At 46.1% G+C, this 15,553-nt stretch overlaps 1 protein-coding gene across 2 annotated transcripts in view; it reads left to right on the top strand.

The window, feature by feature from the left end:
• The window catches only part of mlf1 (myeloid leukemia factor 1), a 34,920-nt gene that overhangs the window by 10,526 nt on the left and 8,841 nt on the right, over positions 1-15,553 (top strand). For both annotated transcript variants that reach the window (XM_060905270.1, XM_060905272.1), the window contains exons 3-6: positions 8,195-8,266; positions 8,353-8,481; positions 8,591-8,750; positions 10,464-10,602. In XM_060905270.1, coding sequence (XP_060761253.1) covers positions 8,195-8,266; positions 8,353-8,481; positions 8,591-8,750; positions 10,464-10,602 — 500 coding nt within the window. The remainder of the gene's footprint in view (positions 1-8,194; positions 8,267-8,352; positions 8,482-8,590; positions 8,751-10,463; positions 10,603-15,553) is intronic.

The following is a 15,553-nucleotide window of genomic DNA, read 5'->3' on the forward strand; positions in this document are numbered from 1 at the left end:
TTTTTTTTATGTTGGGAATTACCTTTAAAGGAGTGAATGGTATTACTCAAGGACCCAACATTGGCTCTCTTTACATCCTGGGACTTAAACTTACAAACTTTTGCACACAACCTTAAAAACTTGGCTATTGCTGTGAACCTTTTAGAAACATTTAGACACAAATATTTGTACTACTTACAGTAGCATTAACAGGAAACCCTTGTTTTTAAAACGGCATTGACGGTTAGTGCTTGTAGTGTGTCTGTGTAACCCTGAGGTCTCATGATGGCCAGATGGCTTGCCATAATCAGCTTCAGGGTGCTAAACATAGTGCTTCTCTAACCCCTTCACCTTCCTCCTTTTGCCTCCGTGTGGCTTACTTTGATGACATGATTTACCTTGGTTTCATTTTTTTTTCCATCACGAAAACTTGCCATGTTAACAGGGGTGTGTAGACTTTTTTTTTTTTGTACAAACATTTGTATACCTGCTCATTTATCCAATCAGCCAATCATGTGGCAGCAGCACAATGCACAAAATCATGCAGATACAGGCCAGGAGCTTCAGTTAATGTTCACTTCAAACAAAAACTGTGGCTTTAACTGTTGACTGGCTGTTGGTGCCAGATGGGTTTGTATGTGTATTTCAGAAACTGCTGATCTCCTGGGATTTTCACACACAGCAGTCTCTGGAGTTTACACGGAATGGGACAAAAAACAATTGTTTTAAAAACCTCCCGTGAGTGGAGGGTTTACAGGCCAAAGACCAGAGGAGAATGATCAGACTGGTTTGAGCTGATAGGAAGTCTATAAGTCAAATAAACTTTTTTTTTTTTTTTAATCCCCTGCTGGCCAAAAGGCCCAAGGGGGGATTAAGTCATGGCAATTTCCGTCTGTCTGTCCGTCCTGGGAAGGGCGCTCACCTTCTGAAATCAGCTCCTCTCAATTTTTTGAGGAATTTCACGAAACTTGGCAGGATTCTTTGTTATATGTCAATAATACACACATTGCAATTTCGTTCAATTCGGTCATATTTTACCAGCGTTACAGCCCTTGATTGGCGATTATAATTTGACAATTTCATGAGGTTTTTTTTTTTTCCCATTCTGAAATCAACTCCTCTCACAATTTGTAGAGGAATTTCACAAAACTTGGCAAAAGACATTCTGATATGTCGGTAGTACACGTTGTTATTTTGTTCAATTCGGTCACGTTTTACCAGCGTTACAGCCCTTGATTAACAACCTTGTACTTTCACAATTTCATGAAGGTGTGCTCGCCTTCGGACATCAACTCCTCTCAATTTTTGGACGAATTTCTCGAAGCTTGGCAAAAGGCCTGGTTAGACAGTAATACACGTTATGAATTAATTTTTGTTTGTGAAAATTTTACCAGAGTTTTGACCCTTGATTAAATAACTTTGACAATTTCATGAGGGTGTACGTTCTGAAATCAACTCCTCTCACAACTTGTGGAGGAATTTCACCAAACTTGGCAAAAGGCTTTGTTATATGACAGTTATACGCATATTGAAATTTTGTTTAATTTAGGCAAATTTTACCAGAGTTATGCCCTTGATTACCAGACGTGTACTTTGGCAATTTCATTAAGGTGTGCTTGCTTTCTAAAATCAACTTCCCTCACAATTTTTATTATCCCCTGCTGGTCGAAAGGCCCGAAGGGGGATTATGTCGTGGTGACGTCTGTCCATCCATCCTGGGAAGGGTACTCACCTTCTGAAATCAACTCCTCTCACAATTTTTGGAGGAATTTCACGAAACTTGGCAGGATTCTTTGTTACATATAGATAATATGCATATTGTAATTTCGTCCAATTCAGTCGTATTTTACCAGAGTTATGGCATAGTTGCCAGCGGGGGATATTGTGCTCTCGGAGCACTCTTGTTTAAATTGGGTGTCTAAAGCCAGATAAGAGGAATCGGGTCATGACAAAGTTTGGAAAACTTGTTTTATAGGGCCTGCTTCATAGAGCTAATAAATGTTTTTTGTGTGTGTAAGCCTCCCTGTCCTAACACGCATGCCTTGGCATCTTCCCAGGTCATCAGCTTTCATACACCGAATGCACAAATGCTCTCAAGTATCATCAGACATGCTTTGTGGGATTTTCCTGCAGCACACATGCACACACGTGTATGTGACACATTCTCTCATTCAGGCACCCAGCCTGTTCCTGAACTTAGTTCAGACAGAATTGGGAGTGTTATATTGCACTTCCCTTGGCTTTTCCCTACTGATTTCTTTACTTAACAAGCATAAAAATAGTGTCTGATCTAATATGGTACACTACATTGTGAATCACACATCATAAGGTCATATCGGAAGCTTGCTGATGTTCTAATTCTCAGAACCACTTCTTTCTTTCATTTCCTAAAATTAAAGCAGCCTTTATTTTTGGAGCTTCTGAATCACTGTCCTCTGGCCAGCAGAAAGCATCTGGGTGCGAGAAGAAACTTGATGCTGTGACATGGCATGGCAGAAACTGGCCATGAACTCAGCTCTGCAAATTGGCACATAGACACAGCTCACGAATTAGGAAAGCTTTAAAAATATACTTCTGCAAGCAGAAGATGGCAGTGCCCTTCTCTCATGGGGCATGATTAGCCCCTAGCTCTCTTTTACGTGTTGATAGTTTTACAGCCGGGTGACCTTTCCGAAGAGCTGATGCAGCGTTGCCACGACTAGTTCGAGGAAAACGGATCCTCTTTGCTGCGAAATGCCAGAATAATCCTCAATGACAGCCACCAATTTTGCAAAGACTGTGGCCCTCTGGGCACTCGGCATGCTTCTTGTACACATACAGGCACCTGTTTACACATACTGCTCTCTCTCCGCATCTATGTGCACTCTGTGTTTTTATTTCGATACTTCTCGATGGCGCTTTCAGATGTCCATATATAACTTGGTTCTTGCTTTACAGTACAAGTGACTTTTGAGTAAACTGAAAACGCAACCCGGTTTTATATTTTGTACTCGAATCACAATTCTGTAATATTTTATACCTTCATTTTGTAATTTTCTTATCACAGCTGTCATTTTACTCATGTTATGGATCGTTGCTAACAGACGATCCTTGAGGATAGAAGTGTTTGCCCAACTCTGCGTGTCTAGACAAATATTCCCAGTTGGCCAGCATCACTGTAAATAGACAGGCCAGTTGTGCTGTCTTGGATTCCCCAGACACAGATGGCTGTAGAATTTTATTTATTTTTTTAAGGCTCTGAATGCGTGCTCTGGAGATGGCATTAATTTGGCAAGATTCAGCAGTCTCCTCACACATATTTTGCTTTCTCTAGTTTAAAGGAGTTCCTGCCAGTCTTACTGTGAGTCTTGTTGCTCTAGTGGAATGTATTCGTTACAATTCATGTTTTGTAATAAGCCAGCGTCACCTTTTGTGAACTCAACCTGTGCAGTCATCTCGCCATTGCTGGAGCGGGTTTTTTTTTTTCCCCCCTTTGTGGTGGGGTGGTTTTGTTTTTGTTTCTTCTGAGCATATCATTCCCATGATTTGGCCTCTGTGTAATCCATGCACTCAGTTCTCCTGCTACTTCCAAGGTTTTCATTCACCGTTGTCTGTTCATTAAGATATAAGTATTGACACCCTTGCTTTTGTTAAGATGCGATTGGCAGCATTACTGATCAGCAACTCTGTCTATTGAGCTCATGATAATGCAGATATGGAGCATGATCTTGCCACAAGTTTGCAGTTTCACATCAGATATAAATATTTTATTGATGCATTTGTGGCTACTGCCTCAGAAGTGAAGCAAGACAGTAGCCGCGACTGTATGTCATCGTGTTGTAAGAATGAGTGTAACAATCGTGAAACTTCATAACCAATCAGCATTTATCCTGATCAAGTTCGAGTACCCGTATTACTTCTTGATAAACTTCGGAACCAATCAGAACCAGAAATGAAACAAGTGTTGCCAGGCAAAACAAACCTTGCTCGGTAGCACTTATGATGAATATGAAGGATGATATCGCGACAACAATAGGTACCCTATGGGTGCATGTGGCTACTGCTTATAAAATTGTTTTCTGATACCATGTCCATACAGCAAATATAGCGCATATCCAGTGCCTTGCAAAAGTATTCAAACCTCCCACCCTGCTTTTTACCTATTTTGTTACATTACAACCTGCAATTTACTTTTTTTTTTAAATCTGAATTTTATGTAATGGATCTGCACAAAATAGTCTAAGTTGAAGTGAAATGAGAGAAATATATATTTTTTTTTTTATATAAAAAAACTGACAATTGGCGTGTGCATATCGGTATGTGTTCACCCCCTTTGCTATGAAGCCCCTAAAAAGTTCTGGTGCAACCAATTACCTTCAGAAGTCACATAATTGGTGAAATAAAGTCCACCTGTGTGCAATCTAAGTCACATAGTCTGTGTGTGTAATGTTATATATAAATGCTGCAACACCACTAAGCAAGAGGCACTAACCAAACATCATGAAGACTAAGGAGCTCTCCAAACAAGTCGGGGACAAAGTTGTTGAAGTACAAGTCAGGGTTAGGTTATAAAAACGGATCCCCTGAAGCACCATCAAATCCATCATCATCAAATAGAAAAAACATGGTACCACAACAAACCTGCCAAGAGAGGGCCGCCCACCACAATTCACGGACCAGACAAGGAGGGCATTAATCAGAGAGGCAGCACAGAGACCAAAGGTAGCCCTGAAGGAGTTGCAGAATTCCACAGCAGAGACTGGAGTATCTGTCCATAGGACCACAATAAGCCATACACTCCACAGAGTGGGGCTTTATGGAAGAGTGGCCAGAAAAGTCATTGCTTAAGAAAACGTTTGGAGTTTGCCTAACATCATGTGGCAGACTCCCTAAATGCATGGAAGAAGATTCTGTGGTCAAATGAGACAAAAATTGAACTTTTTGGCTATCATGGGAAATGCCATGTGTGGCGCAAACCCAACACCCTGAGAACACCATCCCTACAGTGAAGCATGGTGGTGGCAGCATCATGCTGTGGGGATATGTTTCATCTGCAGGGACAGGAAAGCTGGTCAGGACTGAAGGAAAGATGGATGGCCCTAAATCCAGGGCAGTTCTGGAGGAAAACCTGTTTGAGTCGACCAAAGGTTTGAGACTGGGATGAAGGTTCACGTTCCAGCAGGACAATGACCCTAAACATACTGCTAAAGCTACACTGGAGTGGTTTAAAGGGAAACATTTAAATGTCTTGGAACGGCCTAATCAAAGCCCAGACCTCAATCCAATTGAGAATCTGTGGTCAGACTTGAAGATTGCTGTTCACCAACGCAACCCATCTAACTTGAAGGAGCTGGAGCAGTTTTGCCTTGAGGAATGTGCAAAAATCCCAGTGGCTAGATGTGGCAAGCTCATAGAGACTTATCCAAAGTGACTTGCTGCAAAAGGTGGCTCTACAAAGTACTGAAATTGGGGGGGGGTGAATAGTTATGCACGTTGACGTTTTCTGTTATCTTGTATCCAGCCATTTTCCCGTAATATCGTTTTAAAAAAAAAAAAAAAGAGAGAGTAAGAAACCCAACCAAAAACAATACCTCACCCCCTGGTGGACTCCATCCTGGGCAAAGTAATAAGAGAAACCTCGTTATAACTTCGTAGTATCGGAAGATAATCGGCATATAAAAAGATAAGCGAAATTCACCTCATGGTTCGCCAAGGCTGCTGATTCAATATCAAGTAAGTGGTGTTTATTTTAAGAAAATTTACCTTTTGATAATCAGAGCTTTTGTGTGGTCCTTCTGAAAGGTCAAATGAAAGGTTTGGTAAGGGTTTTTTTTAAGCTTCTTGGCAGATATATTGAGAGGTTGATCTCAAACTTCTGCTATTCGCTTTAATTTAAAATTTTATTTTAGTCTTTACACTACACTTGTGAAACGAAATGTGCTCATTAGTACTAAATAATGCTTCTGAGACAATTCATGAACAAGTGCTTTCTTACGATTTTGAAAATGGATCTAGTTCACAGCACTGTATTTTGAACAAAACACAGTAAACAAAATTGGTAACCAAAATACTACAAACCCTGATGCTGCTCACAGCTTGGTGATGCTTGCAAGAGATGAGGTGAAGATCACTAATTACATGTATCTATGCTATATTTACTGTATGGACACGGGATCAGGAAACTATTTTATTTAGAAGCAGTAGCCACATGTACCCATAGGGTACCAATTAATTTTTGTGTTGAGCCAACAAAAATTAATCTGTTATTTTAAGTGTAATTTTGGTTGCACAGCAGTTACTTGATTGGTCGACTCCTCATGCCCATCACTACTAACATGCGTGTTGAGTCTCTTCTTCATCTGAAGTCATCGTATGAAATTGTTTACAAAGTTCACACGTACAGATTTAATTGAAGGAAACCGGCCATGCCAGCTGTTAATCAGAAATGGCAAGCTTTAGAATGCCCTTCCTGGATCAGGAAAAAAAATGTGCACACAGGACAACTGATACACAGCTAAAACCTAGGTCACAACCGGATGCGTGGGTTTTTGGGTTTTGTTTTTATTTTTTATTTTGGCCGTGCGATTTTTGGCGTTTCCCAAATCGCTGCCTTTTTTGTTCGTGGAGAAAGACGTACGTTGGCTGTAAGTTTGTCTTGCAACCTGAAAAAAACGTAAGCACCCGTAGAGTTTGTTTGACATGACAAAGAACCTCTGCGGCCAGTCTACGGCTCGAAAATCAGCACGTCACACGCGCGCCCTCCATGCATTTCTTGCGTTTTTTGCACGTAGACCGGCCGTAGGAGCACGTACGGCCGGTTGTGACCGAGGCTTAAGATGACAGTGAACGAACTCCGATGCCAAGAACATTTCCAGCATCGTTGTAGAGCAGCTGTGTGGGTTTTTTTTTTTGGAAATGTATAGAAATGGGCGGCACGGTGGCGTAGTGGTTAGCGCTGTCGCCTCACAGCAAGAAGGTCCTGGGTTCGAGCCCCGGGGCTGGCGAGGGCCTTTCTGTGTGGAGTTTGCATGTTCTCCCCGTGTCCGCGTGGGTTTCCTCCGGGTGCTCCGGTTTCCCCCACAGTCCAAAGACATGCAGGTTAGGTTAACTGGTGACTCTAAATTGACCGTAGGTGTGAATGTGAGTGTGAATGGTTGTCTGTGTCTATGTGTCAGCCCTGTGATGACCTGGCGACTTGTCCAGGGTGTACCCCGCCTTTCGCCCGTAGTCAGCTGGGATAGGCTCCAGCTTGCCTGCGACCCTGTAGAAGGATGAAGCGGCTAGAGATAATGAGATGAGATGAGATGTATAGAAATGCTACGTCATGGTTTGGCGCTTCACCATTTAAGAGCGACGATGAGATGCATTCTCTCCTTTAAGTTACATTTGTTCTTTAAAGCACATATTAACACCACAAGGGCTCTTAGACACCGGCGTGCACACTCTGAAAGCCCCTGTGCTTTGAACTCTCCAGCAGGCTGTTGTGAGGGAATGCTTTGAAGAGCACACAGTTCAGACTAAACATGCCCTAAGGATAGACATCAGTAGTGCTTTTTATACTGTAGTGGTGATGTATCGGAGTGGGTGGGAAATTCTGCTCTTGACAAAAATCTAGGTCAAGAATTAAAAGATCAAGAATTATGCAAGTTAAAATTTGCAGCATGAGAGGGAATGGCCAAAAAAGGGAGGAAAATGGGACATTGACTTTGATGGAAGTAAGACTTTTGTGTGGTATTCTATAGTTTTTCTCCTTATGACTTTTTTTTTTTTTTTTATTGTATATAAGGCTACAGTCACATTACAGCTCACGATGCTTTGCAATCAGTTATCAATGAAAATGAAGCATTTGATGGCAATGCTTCCATGAGCTTCAAGTATTCCCAAACCCATTTGCGAATATTCACCACTTGGATTGCTGACAAACATCGCCACCAAAAGTTCAACACATGCACTGAATTTTTCACAACGTTTTTGGCCGCTCATGAGGCAGAGACACACCAAAAATAAATAAACAACTCCCAAAACTTGGCGAATGCTTGCCTTGCATTACACAGTTGGTGGTGATGCTACCAATTTTTCATCGCCAGGTATTCACAAACCCATCGCAAGCTGTAGTGTGACCTAGCGCCTTATCTAAAATTAATTTCTGCATAATGGCTGCGGTTCCAATATCTACCATGTGAGGTTGCTACAGGCGAATTGATGGACACAAGACTCAATTTGTGTGTCTCTGCAGGACATGGATTTCTTAAGGAACCCTTTTGCCATGATGGACAACATGATGCCAGGCATGAGGAACAGAAACTTTGTAAGTGCCATCACTGTGACACTCCGTCCGTCTGTCTGTCTGTCTTATGTGTTGTCATGGGCTTTTCTCTAAACCTTTTGTTCCAGGAGAACATGCCTTCAGACTCCAACACGCACGCATTCAGCTCCTCCTCAGTCATGACTTACTCTAAAGTAGGAGATGAGCCAGCCAAAGTGTTCCAGGCCTCCAGCCAGACACGCTGCGTCCCTGGAGGGGTAAGTGCTCATAAATGGAGGCCAAAAATGTTTACTTTATAGCTGTATAGAGGTAATTATATCTGCAAAGTAACTTGTACGCATGTTTTGTTTTTGTGTGTTTGTATAGATTAAGGAAACAAGACGGACTCTGAGAGACACCGAGAGTGGGGAAGAAAAGATGTCCATTGGTCACCACATTAATGACAGGGGACACGTCATTGAGAAGAAACACAACAGAAAAACAGGAGACAGAGAGTTTAACCAGGACTTTCAGAACATGGATGAGAGTAAGTGTGTCCCTGATTTGCATTAATTTACTTGTCTCTTTCGAGTAGACCCTGAAGTGAAAACGGTGAAATTTCATCTCTAGAAAATGAGCTACAATTACAAACGTTCTGCAGTGAGAGGGAGGGGGCTAAGCTGGTAACTTACTAGTGCATCTCAAAAAATTAGAATACCATGAAAAAGTTCCTTTTTTTCATAATTTAATTCAAAAAGGTAAACCTTCATATATTCTATATTCATTACATGTAAAGTGAAATATTTAAAGCCTTTTTTTGTTTTAATTTTGATGATTATAGCTCATGAAAATCAGAAATCCAGTATCTCAAATTATTAGAATATTACTTAAATCAATCAAAAAAAGGATTTATAATACAGAAATGTCCAACTTCTGAAAAGTATATTCATTTATACACTCAGTACTTGGTTGGGGCTCCTTTACCATGAATTATTGTATCAATGCGGTGTGGCATGGAGGTGATCAGTCTGTGGCACTGCTGAGGTGTTATTGAAGCCCAGGTTGCTTTGATAGTGGCCTTCAGCGTATCTGTATTTTTGGGTCGGGTGTTTCTCATCTTCCTCTTGACAATACCCCATAGATTCTCTATGGGGTTCAGGTCAGGCAAGTTGGCTGGCCAGTCAAACACAGTAATATCATGGTCAGCAAACCATTTGGTAGTAGTTTTGGCACTGTGGGTAGGTGCTAAATCCTGCTGGAAAAGGAAATCAGCATCTCCAAAAAGCTCATCAGCAGATGGAAGCATGAAGTGCTCTGAAATCTCCTGGTAGATGGTAGTGTTGACTTTGGACTTGATATAATACAGTGGACCAACACCAGCAGATGACATGGCACCCCAAATCATCACAGGCTGTGGAAACTTCACACTGGGCTTCAAACACCTTGGATTCTGTGCCTCTCCACTCTTCCTCCAGACTCTAGAACCGTGATTTCCAAATTAAATGCAAAATGTACTTTCATCTGAAAAGAGGACTTTGGACCACTGAGCAACAGTCCATTTCTTTCTCTCTTTAGCCCAGATAAGACACTTCTGACATTGTCTCTGGCTCAGGAGTAGCTTGATATTAGGAATGTGAAAGTTGTATCCCCTTTCTTGAAGATGTCTGTTCGTGATGGGTCTTGATACACTGACACCAGCCTCAGTCCACTCCTTGTGAAGCTCTCCCAAGTTCTTGAATCAACTTTTCTTGACGATTCTCTCAAGACTGCGGCCATCCCTGTTGCTTGTGCACCTTTTCCAGCCACCCTTTTCAGCAACGACCTTTTGTGGCTTACCCTCCTTGTGGAGGGCATCAGCGATCATCTGGACAACAGTCAAGTCAGCAGTCTTCCCCATGATTGTGGTTGTGTGTACTGAACTAGACCGAGACATGCACTGTGTTCATACTGTTTTACTCAAACTCGAAATGAAATATTCTAATATTTTGAGATGGGGTTTTTATGTTTTTGTACTGTATGCCATACTGATTTAAAATAGAAAAATGCTTGAAACATTTGTTTGTGTAATGAGTCTATATAACTTTCACTTTCTTAAATAACTGATGGAAAATATTGAACTTTTTTTCACAAAATTCTAATTTTTTGAGATGCACTAGTACTCAATCAGACAATTCTCCGCGATATTATCTCTACACAAAACCCAGCCAATTATATCCCAAAATCACCCCCATCTTTGACCGTCATCTTTTTGACCTTGTAGCTGAAGCCCAGGCCTTTGACGAGGAGTGGCAGCAGAAGGTGTCTGAATTTCAGCCTGCTGCGCAGCTGTCCCGTCTGGAGGCCCCAAGAGCAAGAGTGGCTCACCGAGCAGCCATCACCGGCCCTGAACACGCACACAGGTTCGTGTATGGGCTCTTAACACTTTTTTTTTTTTTTTTTTTTTTTTCACAAATTAAGTGCATGTGATCTGAGAGTAACAAGGAATAATAACTTGGGTACATGCTATCCTAGGAAAATAATCAGTGATGGGGCAGTGTGATTCCTCCCCCCCATTACCATCCTGAAGTTGATTACTTTCCTATAACAGCCCATCCTGAAGAGTTTTATTCCTCTTGTACTACAGCAACTTGTTAATGCTAAAAACATTTTATTTTATTCTATTTATTAAAGAATGGGCGGCACGGTGGTGTAGTGGTTAGCGCTGTCGCCTCACAGCAAGAAGGTCCGGGTTCGAGCCCCGTGGCCGGCGAGGGCCTTTCTGGGTGGAGTTTGCATGTTCTCCCCGTGTCCGCGTGGGTTTCCTCCGGGTGCTCCGGTTTCCCCCACAGTCCAAAGACATGCAGGTTAGGTTAACTGGTGACTCTAAATTGACCGTAGGTGTGAATGTGAGTGTGAATGGTTGTCTGTGTGTCAGCCCTGTGATGACCTGGTGACTTGTCCAGGGTGTACCCCGCCTTTCGCCCATAGTCAGCTGGGATAGGCTCCAGCTTGCCTGCGACCCTGTAGAACAGGATAAAGCGGCTAGAGATAATGAGATGAGTATTAAAGAATGACCCATCATACGTTTTACATGATTACAGTTACATTTAACATGAAACAAATTAGTTCCTGTTCTCAAAGAGTCATTTCCTCACCAGCTTCTTATTTTTGTCTCTTGAAGTTAATAAGACAAAAAAATGCAATTTGTCACGTTACCGAGTGTAGCTTTCCCTAGGTGTGGGTGGAGCACAGAGGACGGCAGGACAGAGATCAGGTTCAACAAATCGCTTTATTGCTTCCACTTTTCAGGGAACACAATCGGTTTAAACCAGACACACACACACACACACACACACACACACACATCAGATGTCTGGTTCGGGAGAGATCCCCTCTGCTCTCGCTCTCCCTCCCTAAATAGGGCGCGGTCCCTGGGAAGACACACAAACACAGGTTAATTGCTCTCAGGTGAAGTGATTCTGCCACTTACCTTCCCTGACTCCGCCCTCCTGTCACAGACCGGTGCTTGACCACGCCCCCGCTGCCACATACCCCCACCGCCCGACTCAGGCCGGGCAGCCGTCCGGCCCGCAGCCGACTCCCCCCCCCTTGACGGGAGAGGAAGTCCGCCACGACCATCTGCGCCCCCGGCCTGTGGACCACCTTGAAATTAAAGGGTTGGAGTGCCAGATACCAACGGGTGATCCGCGCGTTGGCATCTTTCATGCGGTGGAGCCATTGGAGGGGCGCGTGGTCCGAACAGAGGGTGAAAGAGCGCCCCAGCAGGTAGTACCGGAGGGCGAGGACCGCCCATTTGATCGCCAGGCACTCCTTTTCGATCGTGCTGTAGCGCCCCTCACGCACTGACAGCTTCCGGCTGATGTATAGGACCGGGCGATCCTCCCCCTCCACCTGCTGGGACAAAACGGCCCCCAGCCCTCTGTCCGACGCATCCGTCTGTAACATAAAAGGGAGAGAGAAGTCAGGGGAGTGTAAAAGTGGCCCCCCACACAGTGCAGCCTTTACCTCAGAGAAAGCCCACTGGCACTGCTCCGTCCACTGGACCGGATCTGGCGCCCCCTTTTTAGTGAGGTCAGTCAGCGGGCTGGTGACGTCCGAATAATTAGGTATAAACCTACGATAGTAGCCAGCCAGCCCCAGGAACTGTCTCACCCCCTTTTTGGTCTTGGGCCTCGGGCAGGCCGCAATCGCTGCTGTCTTATTAATTTGGGGACGCACCTGCCCGTTGCCCAAGTGGAAGCCCAGATACTGTACTTCCACCCGCCCAATCGCACACTTCTTTGGGTTGGCCGTTAGTCCCGCCCGTCTCAGCGACCTAAGGACGGCCCTCAGGTGTTGCAGGTGCCGCTGCCAGTCGTTACTATAAACGATAATGTCGTCCAGGTAGGCGGCCGCATAGGTGGCGTGGGGCCGGAGGACCCGGTCCATCAGCCGCTGAAACGTAGCGGGCGCCCCAAACAGCCCAAACGGAAGTGTGACGAACTGGTGTAAGCCGAACGGTGTGGAAAAGGCCGTTTTCTCCCGGGATAATGGAGTCAAGGGGATCTGCCAATATCCCTTCGTTAAATCCAGTGTCGAGTAAAAGCGAGCCGTGCCTAGTCGATCGAGCAGCTCATCAATACGAGGCATCGGGTACGCGTCGAATTTAGACACCGCGTTGACTTTTCTATAGTCCACACAGAACCGGACCGAGCCGTCGGCCTTGGGAACCAAGACCACCGGGCTGCTCCAGTCGCTGTGGGACTCCTCGACGATGCCCATTTCGAGCATGGCCTGAAGTTCTTCCCGAACCACCTTTTTTTTGTGTTCGGGTAGTCTATAAGGGCGGCTACGCACTACCACCCCCGGGGGTGTCTCTATGTGGTGTTCTATGAGGTTAGTGCGACCGTGCAGGGGCGAGAACACATCCGAAAACTCGGCCTGCAACTGGGCGACCTCCGTGAGTTGGGTCGGGGAGAGGTGGTCTCCACAGGGGACCGGAGAGGTACGTGAGGCCAAATCCCCTTTTTGAACCTCCGGCCCCAGCTCCGCCTTCTCCGGAACTACCGACACCAACGCCACGGGGACCTCCTCGTTCCAGAGTTTGAGCAGATTGAGGTGGTAAATCTGTAGCGCCCCACCCCTGTCTGTTCGCCTCACCTCATAGTCGACGTCCCCGACTCGCCGTGTGACCTCAAAGGGTCCTTGCCACTTGGCGATTAATTTGGAGCTCGACGTGGGCAAGAGTACGAGTACTTTATCTCCCGGTGTGAACTCTCTAAGGCGCGTACCCTTGTTGTACAGGCGGGCTTGCCGTTCCTGGGCCTGCCGCAAATTCTCCTGAGTTAGGTGGGTGAGCGTGTGGAGTTTTGCGCGCAGGTCCATAACGTACTGAATTTCATTCTTACTTTGTGAAGGTCCCTCCTCCCAATTTTCCCGCAGCACGTCCAGGATGCCGCGCGGCTTACGCCCATATAATAATTCGAACGGGGAGAACCCCGTGGAGGCTTGAGGGACCTCTCGCACTGAGAACAGCAAGGGTTCGAGCCACTTATCCCAATTACGTGCGTCCTCACTTACGAATTTCTTAATGATATTTTTGAGGGTGCGGTTGAACCGTTCTACTAAACCGTCCATTTGTGGGTGATACACACTGGTGCGGATCGGCTTAATCCCCAATAACCCATACAGTTCGTGTAGTGTTCGTGACATAAACGTAGTGCCTTGATCAGTCAGAATCTCTTTCGGGATTCCAACTCGGGAGATGACGCGGAAGAGTGCCTCTGCAATACTGCGTGCTGAGATATTGCGCAGAGGCACTGCTTCCGGGTATCGCGTTGCATAGTCCACTAGAACTAATATAAAGCGGTACCCTCGTGCTGACCGATCTAATGGCCCGACGAGATCCATCCCAATTCTTTCAAACGGGGTCTCGATTAACGGTAGAGGGCGCAATGGCGCTTTTGGAATGGCCGCTGGATTTACTAACTGGCATTCGCGGCATGCCGTACACCACCTACGGACATCGCCGCGAATCCCCGGCCAATAGAATCGGGCCATTATTCGGGCTAGTGTTTTATCCTGCCCTAAGTGTCCAGCCATGGGATTAAAGTGAGCCGCCTGGAATACCAATTCCCGGCGGCTCTTTGGAATCAAAAGCTGCGTGACTCGCTCTTTAGTTTGAGTGTCCTGCGTCACTCGGTATAACCTATCCTTCATAATCGCGAAGTAGGGGAAGGACGGGGTGGCGTTCGGCGGGAGCGTTTGACCATCGATTATTCTCACTTGGTCAAACGCATGCCGCAGAGTCTCGTCTCGTGACTGCTCCAATGGGAAATCCGCGAGGGATTCCCCAATAGAGAGAGGAGGAGCCGGTGGCTCCTCACCCTGATGCGGAGATGACGTAGACGGCTCTGCGACAGCTGCTCCCGCCAAAACGACACCGGGACCTCCCCCTGTCAACTGGCAGGACCCACTCTCTACTAGGCGCGTCATTAAACCCCGAAATCCCGGCCAATCAGTCCCCAAAATTAACGAGTGGGTAAGGCGAGGATTAACCGCCGCCTTCACTATAAATTTTTCCCCTCTGAAAATAATATGGACCGACACCAAAGGGTAGCTGTGAACATCCCCGTGCACACACAAAACCTTCACCCCTTGTGCTCCCCCCAATGCCTCGTTTTGAACCAGGCTTTGGCGAATTGAGGTCTGATTACAACCAGAATCCACCAATGCCTGATATGTAGCCCCTTGGATACTCACCGGTATGCGATACGCTCCGGCCCGATCGAGGGCGGCCTCTGGCGCGTCGGGGATCCGAACCACCGCGCCCACTTCCATTGCTGTGCACTGCTGTTGAAGGTGGCCCGGTTCCCCGCAGCGCCAGCAAACCAGCCCGGGCTTTCCCTCTGCACCGGTGATCTGGGGCTCACTCACCTGAGGTGGGGGAGAGACAGACACAGAAGGGAGAGACGGGAGGGCACCGTGGGTGCGGCGGGCCGGCAGGGGTGGTGCCGGCCCCCGCCTCCGCGGTGGGGGAATGGGGCGAGGACGGGACACAGAAGGAGGGGAGAGAGAGAGAGAAAGAGAAGAGGAGAGAAGAGATGTCGACATCTGCTGTCCTGCCGCCGAGACAGCCGCCAGATGATCCTCCGCCAGCTCGACTGCCTGATCCAGCGACGCCGGGCGGTGGCACTGGACCCACTCCGCGGCTCCTGCTGGTAAGCGGGCGATGAACTGTTCCAGTACCACCTGATCGACGATTCCCTCGGCGTCGCGATCTTCGGCCCTCAGCCACCGCCAGCAGGCGTCCCGGAGCTGCTGGCCGAACGCGAACGGGCTGCCGACTTCCTCCATCCGCAGCGCGCGGAA

This window comes from Neoarius graeffei, chromosome 23 (genome assembly GCF_027579695.1).
Source record: "Neoarius graeffei isolate fNeoGra1 chromosome 23, fNeoGra1.pri, whole genome shotgun sequence".
NCBI lineage: Eukaryota > Metazoa > Chordata > Actinopteri > Siluriformes > Ariidae > Neoarius > Neoarius graeffei.